Source organism: Sebastes umbrosus, chromosome 15 (genome assembly GCF_015220745.1).
Source record: "Sebastes umbrosus isolate fSebUmb1 chromosome 15, fSebUmb1.pri, whole genome shotgun sequence".
Lineage (NCBI taxonomy): Eukaryota > Metazoa > Chordata > Actinopteri > Perciformes > Sebastidae > Sebastes > Sebastes umbrosus.
In genome coordinates this window covers 16,246,688-16,262,305 of record NC_051283.1, presented here as the reverse complement: position 1 = coordinate 16,262,305, position 15,618 = coordinate 16,246,688, and the positions used below count along the sequence as shown (strand labels likewise).

The 15,618-nt window shown below is 39.6% G+C and overlaps 1 protein-coding gene across 1 annotated transcript; it reads right to left on the bottom strand.

Moving 5' to 3' along the window:
• Positions 1-429: 429 nt before the first annotated feature.
• On the bottom strand, positions 430-11,160 carry dync1li1 (dynein, cytoplasmic 1, light intermediate chain 1). The gene is made up of 13 exons (XM_037795399.1): positions 10,956-11,160; positions 10,657-10,730; positions 7,938-8,054; positions 7,583-7,813; positions 7,181-7,335; positions 6,274-6,367; positions 4,983-5,118; positions 4,785-4,896; positions 4,515-4,574; positions 4,329-4,373; positions 4,138-4,225; positions 3,932-4,054; positions 430-1,866 (listed from the first exon to the last, which is right to left on the bottom strand). The coding sequence occupies exons 1-13, from the start codon at positions 11,057-11,059 to the stop codon at positions 1,748-1,750; spliced, it is 1,458 nt and encodes a 485-aa protein (XP_037651327.1). The 5' UTR covers positions 11,060-11,160; the 3' UTR covers positions 430-1,747.
• Between the last annotated feature and the right edge of the window lie 4,458 nt (positions 11,161-15,618).

Here is a 15,618-nt window from a genome sequence, read left to right as displayed (position 1 = left end):
TGCTGCAGACGCTGTGGATTTTTGATGCGTTTCGTGACTTCTTCTCTCCCCGACCTGCTGGAACTCCTCCGTCAGAAACTCATGTACATGCACACTTTGACTCTCACAAACACACTCAATAAAATCTACTCAGGGGCTAATTTGATCACTGGTACAGGTGATGTAATGTACAAAACATTCCCCAGTTTAAAATATGTTATTCTATTTTTAATGTTATTTTAATTCTTTCACTGCAACCATCTGGTGACCCCTAGAAATGATCTCTCGACCCCCTTGAGGGTCCTGACCCTGAGGTTGAGAACCACTGATCTAACTGAAGGAATTTCAACTCTAAGCAGCTTTTGTTCTTCGTAACAATTCCCCATCACAACATATAACTTTTTATTCAGAGTGAGGAATGACAAAAACAAAAACCAAAGGGAAGCCAGGTGGATGAATCCGAATAAATACACCTTTTATTTGACTGATTAACAGATCTGATTATACAAACGCCAACACAGAGCTCTGAAATAACAGGACCAATCAGCGAGACAATGACTGTACATTCGTGGTGTGACCCTCCCTTGTTCTGACCCTCCCTTTCCCACCCACCACCCCGCCCGCGGTAACTATGGAACTGAATCACTAGTGCTTTTTTCTGTACAAGTAAAGCTCAGCTACCCACCCACCCACCCACCTACCCTCTACAACCCTCTACCCCCTCCCTTTTCAGTGCACTGTCTGTTATCTACAGGTCTGAGCAGTATCTACCGTGAGGGGAAGTTTGGCCAATTGAACTGGGTGCCATGATGGACCTTAGGTGGCCCTCTACACTGGACTAATGCTTGAGTTTGTTTCTGAAGTCTATCTTTTTTGTTTGGTTTGTGTAGTCTAGCAGACAGTGCTGCTGTAACAATAGTGTATGCACTGTTTTAAGAGCTTGTAGTGTAAAAGCATAGTAATGTTTTTGCCTTTTGGTTGAAATGCAAACAGCCAAAAATCCTTCGACATACAGATCTAGGTTGAAAGTAACGTCCTTAATTCTCTCAATCTGCCTCTCACTCTCTCTCTCTCTCCCACACACACACACGCACGCACACGCACACACACAAATACTGGTATGTTTGTCCCTTCATCTTAAAAAAAAAAAAAACAAGACCGTTTGCAATTTTGTTTCAGGCATTTTTTTTTTTGTTCTCAATCTCTTCCTCTGGCCAAGCGTGACTTGCCCCACATACTTTAAACACACAATCATCCCTATAGTAGCCTAAGTGCCGTTTCTTCAACATGCACCCTTCAGCAGTTCCTACAGTAAAAACACCAACTGTACCATCACAAGAAATGGATGGATAAAACACCCTCGCTTTCATTCCTGTAATCAATCTCATTCAACCCACCTCTATCACTTCTTCTCATCTCGACCTCCACACCCCGCGTTGGTCCCCCGTACCCATTTACTCTCATGTAACAGACAGTCTTGTATGTAACAGTGACAGATACTCGCCCGCAGCGCAACAGCCAGGAGGAGAAAAGAGAGAGGGGGGGGGAGGGGAGGGAGAAAAAGGTGCAGGAGAAGGGGTTAAGGGAAGAGAGGGTGCGTTCTTCTCCTTGAGGAGAAAGTGAAAGACGATGGGGAGGGAAAACTGTGTGTCTACATCCCTCTTTCTCCCCGCATCTTTGTGATGGAGCAGAGGAAAGGAGGACAAGGGAGGTGGAGGGTGACTGAGGTGGAAAGGGGGAAGGAGAGCAGGGTGACGTGTGTTGGTCTTCATGTGTCCTGGCCGTCGGTGGCAGGAGTGTCGTTGGCATTGGGCAAGTCCGAGTCAGCCTCCCGGCTGGATATGCGGTCCAGCTCCGCCTGTACGTCGCTCAGACCCAGCTTCGAACCTGCATCAAGTGTGGGTAGATGCATGCATAGTTAGTACTATATCACAGCAAACAAGCATTGTAACCAGTGCAATAAATGACACAGCTTTGAGTGGTTAAGGCACAATGCAATAGGCACAAAGGCAATTACACATGGTTAAAATAAGAGCTGGGTGAAATAAGAATATTAGCTAAACATTCACAATAGTATTATTGGGGTAATATTAACAGGGATTTAGTATCGTTGTTATTATCTTTTCAATCTAAGGTTAAAAATCTCAGAAGACATGACTGGTTTCAGCTCAAACTCATCTCATTTGAGAGAGAAAGAACAGCTGCAAGACGACTTAGTTAACGGACATAGGAGTGATAGAGAGGTGGTAAAATAGTTTGACTTTATCTTGTTGATTGGATTAGTTTTTGTTAATGTTTATTAATGTCATATGATGTTTAGATAGTATGGAACAATTTGTGTACATCGATGTTTATTGCAATAATTTATATTTTATATTGCAGTAATACAAATGTGATCATATTGTATTCTACCTCCTCTTCCTGCTTATCTTGTACAATAAGACCTTTAGTAATACTGAATGTATTTTAATTTATTTGCATATTAGTTGTTATTGCACTAAATATGTCAAAAAGTGTCCTTATTGCAAGAGACAAATGTTGTGTCTGTTAACCATTGTATGACAGGCCTGCAAATGAATCAGTATGCTGTATGTTAATCTATTTTTTTCTATCTATTTATAATCATTTCACAGAGAATAAATTAATATTGGGTATACAGTATATAGTATATGGCCAATACATTGAAAAGTATCGAGATATATATTTGTCCCATATCATCCACTCTTAGTTAGAATCATGTGTAATGTTTGTGGCAGATGTTAGTTATGAGAAATGCAATGCAGCATGCCCAACAAAGATGTAGTGGAGCAGAATGGAGACAGGGTGTTAAGACGGGAAACATTAGGGGGTGCAAATATCATTAAATCATCAGTCAATCAAATAAAATGATCCTGGCATGACTGGCACTGTCCCCGGCCAAATAGGTGTAAAGAAAAGAGTGCAGCTCTGAGACATGTTGGCCTTTCTGTGGATGTTTTTTTACATAGATCTGGATCTTGCCACTAATATGAAATTAATACACCTATTCTGAAACAAACTATAAGAACTGAAACACTCATGTTAACAGCAAAATTCAGGCAAACGGAGCAAAAGTAATTCAATAGCCATGGGATCATCTCCTGAACCACAATTTCAGTTCTCAGAAGTTCCTGATTTAACATAATAATCTAATCCAATAATCTAAATAAAAAAAGTTAAAAAGGGAAATTTTGCAGATTTTCCACCGGCTATTACCAGCGCCCGGAGCTCCCCGCTCACCCGCCGCTCATTTGAGCGCCGGACGCCGGTAACAAGGGAAGCCGAACATCTTTTATTTGCACATACCACCTACAATGCAATGATACAAAGCCGGTTGAAAATCTGCAAAGTTTCCCTTTAACATAAGTTATAGCCCACAGAAAAGTCCATGTGTTTTTGTACAAGGAAGTAAATGGGTGATACAGGAAGCTTGATCCTGGCATTGTTCCTTCTCGGATGCTGGAGAAAGCTGGAGGCTCAGGGGAGGGAAAGGATCAAAAGGAAATATAGGGATGAACAGTGACATACACAAGCAATAATAAACGAGGAATATCTCTCTGACACACACCTTAGCGTGGCCAGCATCCTCTGACTAGTGCATTACACACACACACACACACATGATGAGTGATGTTAACAGTGAGATTGCACAACACAGTTAATGAATGTCGCACAGAGCTACGGACAAAGATGATGAGTGTTTGTTTGGACTCAGACCCCTTTTATGATTTTCTCTACCATGTGTTATGTTCATGTCTGGAGCACAGGACAGGAGAGCAAAGACATGAGAAAACGAAGGATGGCAGACGGGAGGTTGAAACCAAAAAGAAGCTGAGTAATGAGGAGTAACTGAAAAGGATTGAATAAATGAGCACTTTTTCCTCTATCCAACAAAACAATGTAACAACCTCTACCACCTAGTGTGTATTCTCACCTGACTTGCGTACTGTTCCCGGAGTATTGTTACCGCCACCTGGCGTCCCGGGCCCCCCTGTCCCTGCTTTCTTTGTCAGTAGACTGTTGAAGAAGTTGGCCAACACACCCTCATTGGTCTGACCTGCAGCACACACAGACTAGAGTTAAAAAACATGCACCGACCGAGCAGCGCTCATGTGTGGGGCGATGGAATGCATGACGTACCCGACTGTGGCATTGCGTTTGCTACGTTGGCCGCTGCGGAGCGGTTACTCGTCCTGGGGGAGCCGGTGGGTGCTCTACTGGTGGTGTCCTGTGAACGACGACAGTTTGTTTCACACATACGGACACTGGAGGGAGATTTTCTTTATCTTATGAGCCTAAACTAGAAGAGAAAAAAAAAAAGGAGCACTCACCACTGGCCGCCCTGCTGTCACAGCGGGCTGTTTGGCGAGCAGCGACTGCAAATTAGAGCACAATATGCACACTCGCTCCAATTAGTATTTAATTAACATATCAGGACCCTCAAGTCGGATTTAATTGGGGTGTACCGACAAGCAGCAATCCAACTGGCATTAACACAACAGGAATGTTTTTCTGACCTGCAGTTTTACCAGAAACACTTGGTCATCTTCTGCTTGAATCTCCTTTTCGTGTACAATCTGGTGACAGGCAAGAAAAAATAAACAATTGTTTTTAAATCGCCCACAGTCCTTCCTTATAGCGCTACAACAGCTAATAAAATTAGATTGGATAAAACTCTCATGATGCTTGCGGGGATATTGGGTAATCACAGCAGTAATCAATCTGTAAGCTTGGCTTGCTTAAGAAGATCTTTCAAAGTTAGATGTCTTTTTAGCGGGAGCCGGTACCTTTCTGACTGGCGGTTTGACTATTACTTCCTCAAAGATGTCGTCTGCTTTTACTGTCTGGAAGTTCTCGTGGAGTATGGCAATCTTCTTCTCATTGTCCCATCCTGATGGACTGAGAGAGCAGAGGAAGGGTTACGAACAGGTGTCCCCCCACAGTCTTAGTAGTACGTATACACACACACACAGAGGCAGGCTTACATGAAGACGGCGTCTCTTTCCACCACTTGTGCCGGGCAATGGAAGGGAAAGCCGTAGAGTCTGTGGACCAGATATTTGTACAGGATGTCCAGGTTTTTCATCTCCTTCACTGATGTGTAAACCAGAGACGCACCGTCTGACGTGGCTGTCAAGGATGTTTTCAACACCACTGTTTCTAAATACAGGAGCAAAAATAAAACTAACAGTACGGTGACAGAAAACCTCTTAATAACAGTAGCACTACAGAAATACACATTCTAGCTTTGACTAATTGGGACCAGCACTCAACAACAATTACCCATTTGTGCCATCAACTGATATTTTCTATTTCCTTTGGCGGAAGTCTTCTCTGGGCTTGCCTTTAAGCACAAATGTGAAGAAACTTTCAAAATCAGTCAAACCGTTTGGCTGAAAGGTTACTTTTTCTATTCTCTACTACTGTTTTTGCAATCGACTCCATTATATTTTAGGAAAAAACAGTAGTCCCATATGCCCAAATACTAGATATATAGTATGATAAGAAATTGTCTGTATCACAATCAAGTATTTAGTATCTATGAACTCATAACAAGTTGAATATCAAAGATATGCACACATAGGCAGCGTAAACAAAAAATATCATATGAAAAACATTCAACGTTTCAAAGTTGTACTGTTAGATACTTGTCCAAACTATGCCCAAATTTCAAGACTTTTGACCAATCAGAACAAATGTTGTGGCATTTTTCCTTATCATACTAAAAATAGTCTTTGGGCACAAATGGATTAAAGAACTAACACAGTGTGCAATCTTTGCTATTTCAAGTGCAATAACCCCTTGGAAATCCAATAGCATTTCCACTCAGCACTGACTGGAGAAATGATTCTGAAAAACAAACTACTTCAAGCAGTACTAGGTAATCTACAGTTTGACTTTTATGGAACTCTCTTTGCACCAAAGCAATTATCAACAACAACAACGGTTCCTGAACAGCTTACAGTGGCCAAAATACTGCAATAACAATACGGCTGGGAACTCTGCTTTTGGCCTGAGAACAAAACACCTTGTACTGTATCACCATCCTTCATCACTGGACAGTTAGGAGAGTACAGGCCAAACTGTGAATGAACGCCTTAAATTTCAGCATCTGACGGGAAAACTGCAGAGTCAGTGGTATTGATCAACAGCCCCATTAAAATTCCTGCGTATACGGTTCGGTGACCAATACTTTCGTTTTGTTTTCTGACACTATTAATATTTTGTTTGTGCACTTCTTGGCTCACGGCAGGAACAATGTTCAGTGAAGGATACACTGCAGACAGAAACGTCTGATGTGAGACTGGATGAGGTCCAGGTGTTCGTCTCTGTAGTCGTGCTCCTTCTCCAATGTGCTGATGGCATCACACTGAGGACAGAGAAGTAGGGGGTCAGACACAGGTGAAAGTGTATAGGTAGATGCAAAAAATGCAAAACAAAACAAAGACCATTCTATTTTGAAATTATTTAAAAATTCAACATATGTCTCATAAGTCCCAGAATAATGTACAGCACACAGAGAACCGAGTACACTTAAAGGTAGGGTTGGTAAAGATTTTGGATTTTTTTTTTGTTATATTTGTTGAAATTCTCATTCTACATCCCGACAGCAAAAGTAAAATGCTCTGAAAAAAATAAATAAACAAGTCCTGTCTCAGAACTGTAATAAGCCTGTCCAATCATTTCTTTTGGCTTGAATGTAAGGATTGGACGGGCGATTTGCATGTCTACCTACCTGCCTGCGTGCACTCTGCCTGTGCACTCATTGCACATCACCGGAGTGTTCCACAAGCTGCTAGCTTGACAGCTGTGAGTACTAACAATGGCCATTTACATTCATTATGATATGTTTATGTTTGTTATGATAATAGTGGGGGAGTGGCTTTGGAGGGAGACCTGAAGTGACGAACTGTCAGTGTTGCCGACTGTATCTCTAGATGTAGTGACTTTTGGAGTTAGTGCTGCTAGCTACATGGATTGGAAAAGAGTTGGCAACACTGGGTTCGGTTTTTCGGTTGGATCATTTTTTTTTTTTTTTTTAATCTAGCGTACTCTTGCTAGTTTCTCAAGATCGCCCACCCAGCCTTTAAAATATTAAGGTAAAAGGAAAATATGTTTCCACACATAAGCTATGTTCATAAGCCAGCAGTGAGTGTGTGTGTGTGTGTGTGTGTGTGTTTACCTTAGTGCAGACCACCACCATTGGTATTCCCAGGTTGTGTGTGAGTGCGTTGTCTCCTAACGGCAGCAGCACACTCTCCTCGTCTTCGCTCCTCCTCTGCGGGGTGCCATCCTCCCCACTGCCTGGCTCTGTGTACTCCTGGAACTGTTTTACAACTACACACACACGCACAAATAACATTAACGCACACAATAATGAGCAAATGACATGGGTTACAATTTTAAACATGTGTGGCATTATCATTCTCATAACTTGACCTAATAAAAAAACCCTTAAAGAGTTAGTGCTCCAATGTAAAGCTTTTAACAAAAGGCTTTGATAATATTGTCATACTGCTGAGAGCATTTCCATGAAGAAAAATTGGATATACTTGAATGGCTGACTGCTGTCAGTATGACTCACGTCTGTGCTCCAGCTCCCGCAGCGTTTCCGGGGCGACCCGGAGTTTGTCAATGTGTTCCCTAGCGACGGCCGCCCACTTCTGGAGGGAGTCCAGGGCGTTCCACGGCCGCGACATGTCAACCGTTATCAGAAGCAACGTGTTGCCGATGGAGTCCACTGGCACAGCTACTCCCTGCAGACCTTTGTGGTAAAGGTCTCCGTCTAACACCCAGGCGTTACACCTAGTTTGGTCTAAACATACACACACACACACAAAACGCATCAAGATAAATGCATTACTTTAGAGGTACTCTGTAGTGGAAAAAAAGACAAGATTACATGGACATTTATTGGTTCATTAACTGCAACTGGTTACCATCAATGTCGTCGTCATGGACACTGAAGTAGAGGTATTCCAGGCCCCGCCCTTTCATGAACTCTTCAACCCCCTGCAGCTTCGCAACCAAGGCTGTCTTCCCCGAACCCACCTCACCTAAACACACAAACACAAAATCAGTAAAAAACACAATTATGCATAGTAGACAAATTATGGCTAGTAGCCTTGTCAATGCCAGCATCCACCGCTATGATAATAATGTTGTAGTTTAGTACTTAAACCATAAATGCTTTCAGTTTGAATAAGAGGGAGCAGGAATTCAAATTGGGCAAAAGCATGTTAAGTGGCATACATGTACTAACTGAAGACAACACAGCACACCGCTGCTGAAGGTGTACGATTTACTGTCTATGCTATATGAGCTGTACTAGTAACACACTACAGGGTTAATGGAAAGGATATGGTGTGCAAAAGTGTGCACCACACACTATCCAAAGTTAGGAATGCACAAAACTGCACAAATACATGGCTGCAACAACATTTTTTCATATGAATTAATCTGCACATTATCTTGTTGATTAATTTATTAATCATTTGGTTTAGAAAATGCCAGAAAATATTGACAATTCCCCATCCCACTAGACCAAAACCCAAAGATATTCAGTTTACTGTCACCAGGGACAAAGAGAAGCATCAGATCATACCCAATTAGGGCTGGATGGTATGAGGAAAATCAAATATCACGATAATTTTGACCAAATACCTTGATATCGATATTTCGACGATATTGTATAATTGACTATTGGTGCTTTCACAAAATATTTCCACAACAAGATTTTTGATAAATAATCATCAGTAATGTGGATATATTATGACTAAGTGGGTAGAGGCAAATAATAGAACAGCTAGAACAGCCTGCTATGTTCAGAAAATCACTTTACTGTAATGCAGCCTTTAAAACCAGGAAAAGACTATGCCATATTACGATATCCAAAATCTAAGATGATATCTATTCTCATATCACAATACTGATATAATATTGATATATTGCCCAGCATCAATTGAGAAGCTGGAACTGGGAAATGTTTGGCATTTTTGTTGGAAAAATAACTTTAGTGTTTAATTGATTAGCAAAATAGTTGCAGATATATTATCTGTCAATCATCTAATTAATTAATCAACTAATCACTTCAGCACTAATCAAATATCAATGTGTAGCACACGAGGGATGTACCAATACTGGATCGGATATCGGGCCAATACTGACTCATATAGCTGGATTGGTGACAATGGGGCTGATCATTTAAATTCTATGTTTATATACTGTACAGATTATATACTGGAATTTTAATTGCTGTTTAAGTTTTGAATAAAAAGGTTTACACTTGAATTGTAATACCTGTTCATTTTGAAGATTTTTTTTACCAAGTTGCTGGTGTAGGATTTATCATTTTAATAATAAATTACAATTCAGTAAATTTACATCTATGTATTCATTTTGTTTTACAAAGTTAGGAAAGCCATTTTTAAGTCAAGCCTGATCCAATCCCTTCCACACAGTGAGGCATACAGCTTATTAATGAAACACTGGCATCTGATCGGTACTTGGAATCGGTCGATATACCCAAAGCCCAGCTATCGGTATCGGTATCAGGACTGAAAAAGTTGGATCGGTGCATCCCTATATACCACGTTATAGACTGCACATATGTACATCTTACATTTATTTATTGTACATATTACATGTATTTATTGCACATACTACATTTATTTATTGACAGACTGTACATACTATGTTCACCCATTCACTCTGTATCTTTTATATCTCTATTATTATTTTTATAATTGTTAATAATACCTTTACCTCTCCTGTGTTTCACTCTGTTTGCTGATGTTGATGCTTTGACACCTGAATTTCCCTCCAGGGATTAATAAAGGTTCATCTTATCTTATCTTATCTTATCTCTATAGCACACATATACTGTAAACAATCCACTTGACTACAGCCATGCAGCTCCATTATAGAGAGTTTGCAGTTTTCATGAAGGATAAAGCGCCCTAATATACTATAAATATCTACTGACAATGGCCTGCATCTGCATTTGTCCTGGCATTATTGCAAACCTCAATGCTGACAAGCATGACATTATTATTGTTATTGTGCATGCTATATAAAGGTCAAGGCTGCATCCATTCCTGCACCATGCCATATTATGTCGACAGGGGGGGGACTCAATCAATGCATCATAAAGCAGAGCTTGCTGATGTTGTCATGGGATAGTATACACAGGCTGTTAAAGCCACACGTCGGGTAACCAAATCGCTGATTAGCTGGAATGGGTTGCAGGCTGCGGATTATCTCAGGCTGGACGTGCAGTGTAGACAGAGAGTGTGTGTGTGTGTGTGGAGGCACCCTCTCCCTCTCTCTCTCTCTCTGCTAAAAAACACACACAGGCTGATGGTTTGTCTGGTCCCCTCAGCATCATCATCTCCACCACCACCTATAGCTGCTACTAGCATCACTGGATGCTAGAATGACTTGCAGTGTTTCATAGCAAATGATGAGGCTGTATGTGTAGGCGCTCAGTAAAACACATTTGTCTCTCTCTGCTAGCACGCTTTGAACACAAAAGCACCATCAGTCCAGAGAGCAGGCTCATATTATAAGAGTAAACCAGGCTGAGATGAAGCTAAGGATGCTTATTGGCTAGCCACAGGAGAGACTGCAGACATACACAGACACAGAGATGATACCCACCCATGACCAGGACATTTTTCCCAGACGGTAGCTTAGATCTTGAATGGGTCGACACTTCACTCAGGATGGTGGACCTGCAGACACACAGCCTCCAGTTATACAACACAACCAAAACAAAGGCTTCTTCATTCATTAACAAAAACAATGTGGATGCTCAGTCAAGTCTGGTGCTGATGCTAGCTAGCCTCGTTAGCTTGCTAGCTAGCTGTCAAACCCATCCTCATCCACACACAAAAGGAGCCTCTTCGTCCACAACTATCCGCTCACTATAACACATGTTAACTACACGTTTCGCCCACCACAAGTCCTGTCCGTCTTCCTCCTCCTGGTTGGAGTTCTCCAGGCTGCTCTTAGGTCCAGTCGAGGTGGAGGATAATAAAGCACTCCTCCCTGAAGTCGCCATCTTCGCAGAGGCTTGTATGTAAAACCCCGAGCAGAGCAGAGCGCCCGGATGTTGTTGCTATGCTAACCTAGTAGCCTGCTGTACTGCTACGCAACGCACAGCACGCGGGGGCCGGGGCGTGGTCCGGTCGCCCCGCAACAAAGATGAGGGGTCTACCTCACTCTGCTCCACATGACCTCATCCACATAGTGACAGACCATCCAACATAAAGTTATATGCACAGGAAGAGAGACTGAGTCTGTTGTGAATGCATCAAAAATAAATGGTATAATAAGGGTACATCAATTAACAGTTCAATTACTGTTAATTACCTGTTAATTAAGGCTTATTAATGCATTAACTAATGTTAATTAATGCACCCTCATTGCTACAGATATATGACATGATCTCATCCATAACACTTTACAATGAGGGTACATTAATTAACATTAGTTAATGCATTAATAACGTATTTTAAAGCATTAAATAATGTATAAATTGTTTCAAATATTTGTATTAGGAAGCATGTGCATGTCAGTGATACAGACTTCTGTTGGGTGTGTATCATGCCTCATTTTTGATATATAGCAACAAAAACAGACTAAGGGCAAACAAAAATGGAGACAAGCAAATACAGAGAACATAAGTAGTTAAAGGACCCTCAGCTAGTTTAAAGGACCCTCACTGCTCCAGATATATGACATGATCTCATCCATAACACTTTACAATGAGGGTACATTAATTAACATTAGTTAATGCATTAATAAGCCTTAATTCATACTTAATTAAGGCTTATTAATGCATTAATAACGTCTTTTAAAGCATTAAATAATGTATAAATTGTTTCAAATATTTTTATTAAGAAGCATGTGCATGTCAGTGATATAGATTTCTGTTGGGTGTGTATCATGCCTCATTTTTGATATATATCAACAAAAACAGACAATACTAGGAACTAAGGGTAAAAAAATGGAGACAAGCAAATACAAAGAACAAAAGTAATTAAAGGACCCTCAGCTAGTTTAAAGGACCCTCAGCTTTGTTGCGGGGCGGACCACGCCCCGCAACAAAGCTGAGGGTCCCTCACTGCTCCAGATATATGACATGATCTCATCTGCATAGTGACAGATCTTTACTGACCATCCAACATAAAAGTTATGTGTACAGGAAGAGAGACTGAGTCTGTTATGAATGCATCAAAAATAAATGGTAACACTTTATAATAAGGGTACATCAATTAACAGTTCAATTACTGTTAATTCACTGTTAATTAAGGCTTATTAATGCATTAACTAATGTTAATTAATGTACCCTCACTGCTCCAGATATATGACATGATCTCATCCATAACACTTTACAATGAGGGTACATTAATTAATATTAGTTAATGCATTAATAACGTATTTTAAAGCATTAAATAATGTATAAATTGTTTCAAATATTTGTATTAGGAAGCATGTGCATGTCAGTGATATAGATTTCTGTTGGGTGTGTATCATGCCTCATTTTTGATATATATCAACAAAAACAGACAATACTAGGAACTAAGGGCAAATAAAAATGGAGACAAGCAAATACAAAGAACATAAGTAGTTAAAGGACCCTCAGCTTTGTTGCAGGGCGTGGTCCGCCCCGCAACAAAGCTGAGGGTCCCTCACTGCTCCAGATATATGACATGATCTCATCTGCATAGTGACAGATTTTTACTGACCATCCAACATAAAAGTTATATGTACAGGAAGAGAGACTGAGTATGTTTTGAATGTATCAAAATAAATGGTAACACTTTACAATAAGGGTACATCAATTAACAATAGTTAGTGCATTAATAAGCCTTAATTAACAGTTAATTAACAGTAACTAAAGTGGTTACATTAATTAACATTAGTTAATGCGTTAATAAGCCTTAATTAACAGTTAATTAACAGTAACTAAAGTGTCCAATAAGCATTTACTAACGGTGTTCATGTTCAATTAAATTTTCAATTAAATTCAATTTATTTTTATATAGTGTCAAATCATAACAGAAGTTATCTCGAGACACTTTATATATAGAGCAGGTCTTAGACCGTGCGCCATAGTTTAGAGACCCAACAGATTATGTTAACTAAGGTATTAATTTATACATTATTTACTGATTTAAAAGACGTTATTAATGCATTAATAAGGCTTAATTAACAGTTAATTAACAGTAACTAAAGCATCTAATAAGCATTTACTAACGGTGTTCATGTTAACTAAGGTATTAATTTATACATTATTTAATGCTTTAAAAGATGTTATTAATGTATTAATAAGCCTTAATTAACAGTTAATAATTCCTAAATCCGGATCATGATGCGGATCGCCACCAAAATCTAACGGATTGTTCATTGTGCCACACCCCACCCCTCCAAAAAATTTATTCCAATCCATTGCGGACTTTTGGAGTAATCCTGCTAACGGACAAACAAACAAACCAACGCCGGTGAAAACAAGCCTCCTTCCAAGGCCTTTGGCCTTGGTGGAGGTAATTAATTCAGATTTTGATTCTCACTAACTGTCGTTTTGGTCACATGAGGTTGGCACGGGTTACCATGGTTACACGTCTTGAACCAGCAACGAGGCTCTGCTCAGTGCGTCCGAAAAGATACATACTACTGCTTATTCACACAAAAGTATGTTGAAGGATAGTACACATATTGAGCATGTAGTGCATAGTATGAGATTCCGGACGAAGCCTGCAACTGGAAATAATCTGGGACATATTCAGAATGTTTACAGTTAAAACTGTGAAATGTCTAAATATTGCAGAGTTGTGACATCACAAAGTTACAGATATCCCGACAGCTTGTTTGAAAGGTGCAGTTTCTGAATATGGGCTGTGTATATTTCTCCATGGATTGAGCATTTTGATGCTTTCACAGTATTTATAGGGCACTTAAACCTGCTTTATAATAAAAAAAAAAAAGACATATAAATCTCACATTTTACAATATGGGACCTTTCACATGATTATGTATCATATTTGTTTAAATTGGGACTGCATGAATGAAATAATCTGGTGTTACAAATCACAGGGTACAATGACAATTATAGGCTTTTATAAAATATTTTGCTACAGCGTATGCTTGTCCTGGTCGATTTATCAGAGTAAATTATCAGGATAAATGGGCTTACAAATCCGTTTCAGACTAAATATCCTCTTAAAATCGTTGCCTCATAAGTCAGTGCCTTGATTTGTGAATAATATGGCACCAGGCCTAAGCCCATGGATGGAGATAAAACTGTAATACCATGCAGGAATTGGATACACTTCAAATTGACTATTATGCATAGACTATGTAAAGTGATTTTACAACAGATTTAGAGAATATGATAATAACACAAGTAAAAAGAAGTTAAAAATCTAAAGTAAGTCATGTAGCCCTATTAGAAATCTAAAGTAGGGCTACAGTTAAATACACTTAGATTTGAGTATATGCAGTGCACGTTCATCACAGATAGAAAGAATCAATCAATATATGTGTATAGCACCCTTCATACAGGTTGGTGCAATTCCAAGTACTTTACAGGTGGCTGATAAGCTGATGATTGGAAACCAATGTAGTGCCTATAACCTACATGAAAATATGAATGATAAAACCAACAAAATGATTAAAAAACATTTCAAAAAGCACATATAGAACCTAATATTGTTTGATTATTTACATTTTTCTGTTTATTTCTGATGCTTCACACACTGCGCTCAAACGATTTCAATCCATCTGAACCAATGAATCCGGTGGGCACAGCGTGAACTTTAATTTAACCAGCAACCAAGTGGGTCTCAGGTGTGCGGTCATCGCTTATTATAAAACCGCTGAAGCACATCGCAGCCAATCAAAGCTGAGAACCGGAAAATCAGTTTTTTTTTTATACTTTATTTTGTATTGCTTTTCCATAACAGAAAGACAACATACACATAGAAACATGAAAGGACAACAAAAAACATGAAAGGATATAGATTGCCCTGCCTCTACAAAGTTTTCTTATTGCTATGACTATATTCAATGGTTCATTCCCTCATCTTGTCGTTGACATGTAAACATTGTCCATTTCTCCCACTTCTCTCCACATTGCTCCTCTTGTGTTCTTATCCTTATGGGTTAACAGTTCCACATCATATATTTAATTCACAATTTTCAGCCATCCATCTTGTGTCGGTGGTTCTGCCTTTACACCATCTTTTCGTAATGGCCTTCTTACAGACAGCCAACAACACTTTTCAGCAGGTATCTGTCTTCTCTACACATAGTATTTCCAGTCATATTACCGAAATACAGTACTATACACCTCCATACCATTATTAACACACAGTACACCTGAACTGAATGGACTGTAATGCTGTTGCAATATGCTGCCTTCCACTGTGTAATTGTCTGAAATATATTAATTATTTCTTTTTAAGATATTTTTGAGAGTTACAAGTTATTTTAACATGGTCATGGAGCATATATACTGTATATTTGTATTCTGGGGGTATCGTTCCTATGCAGAGGGTAGTTTCATTTATTTATTGACTACACTGAGGGCGTTTTATATATATAATTATTATATAT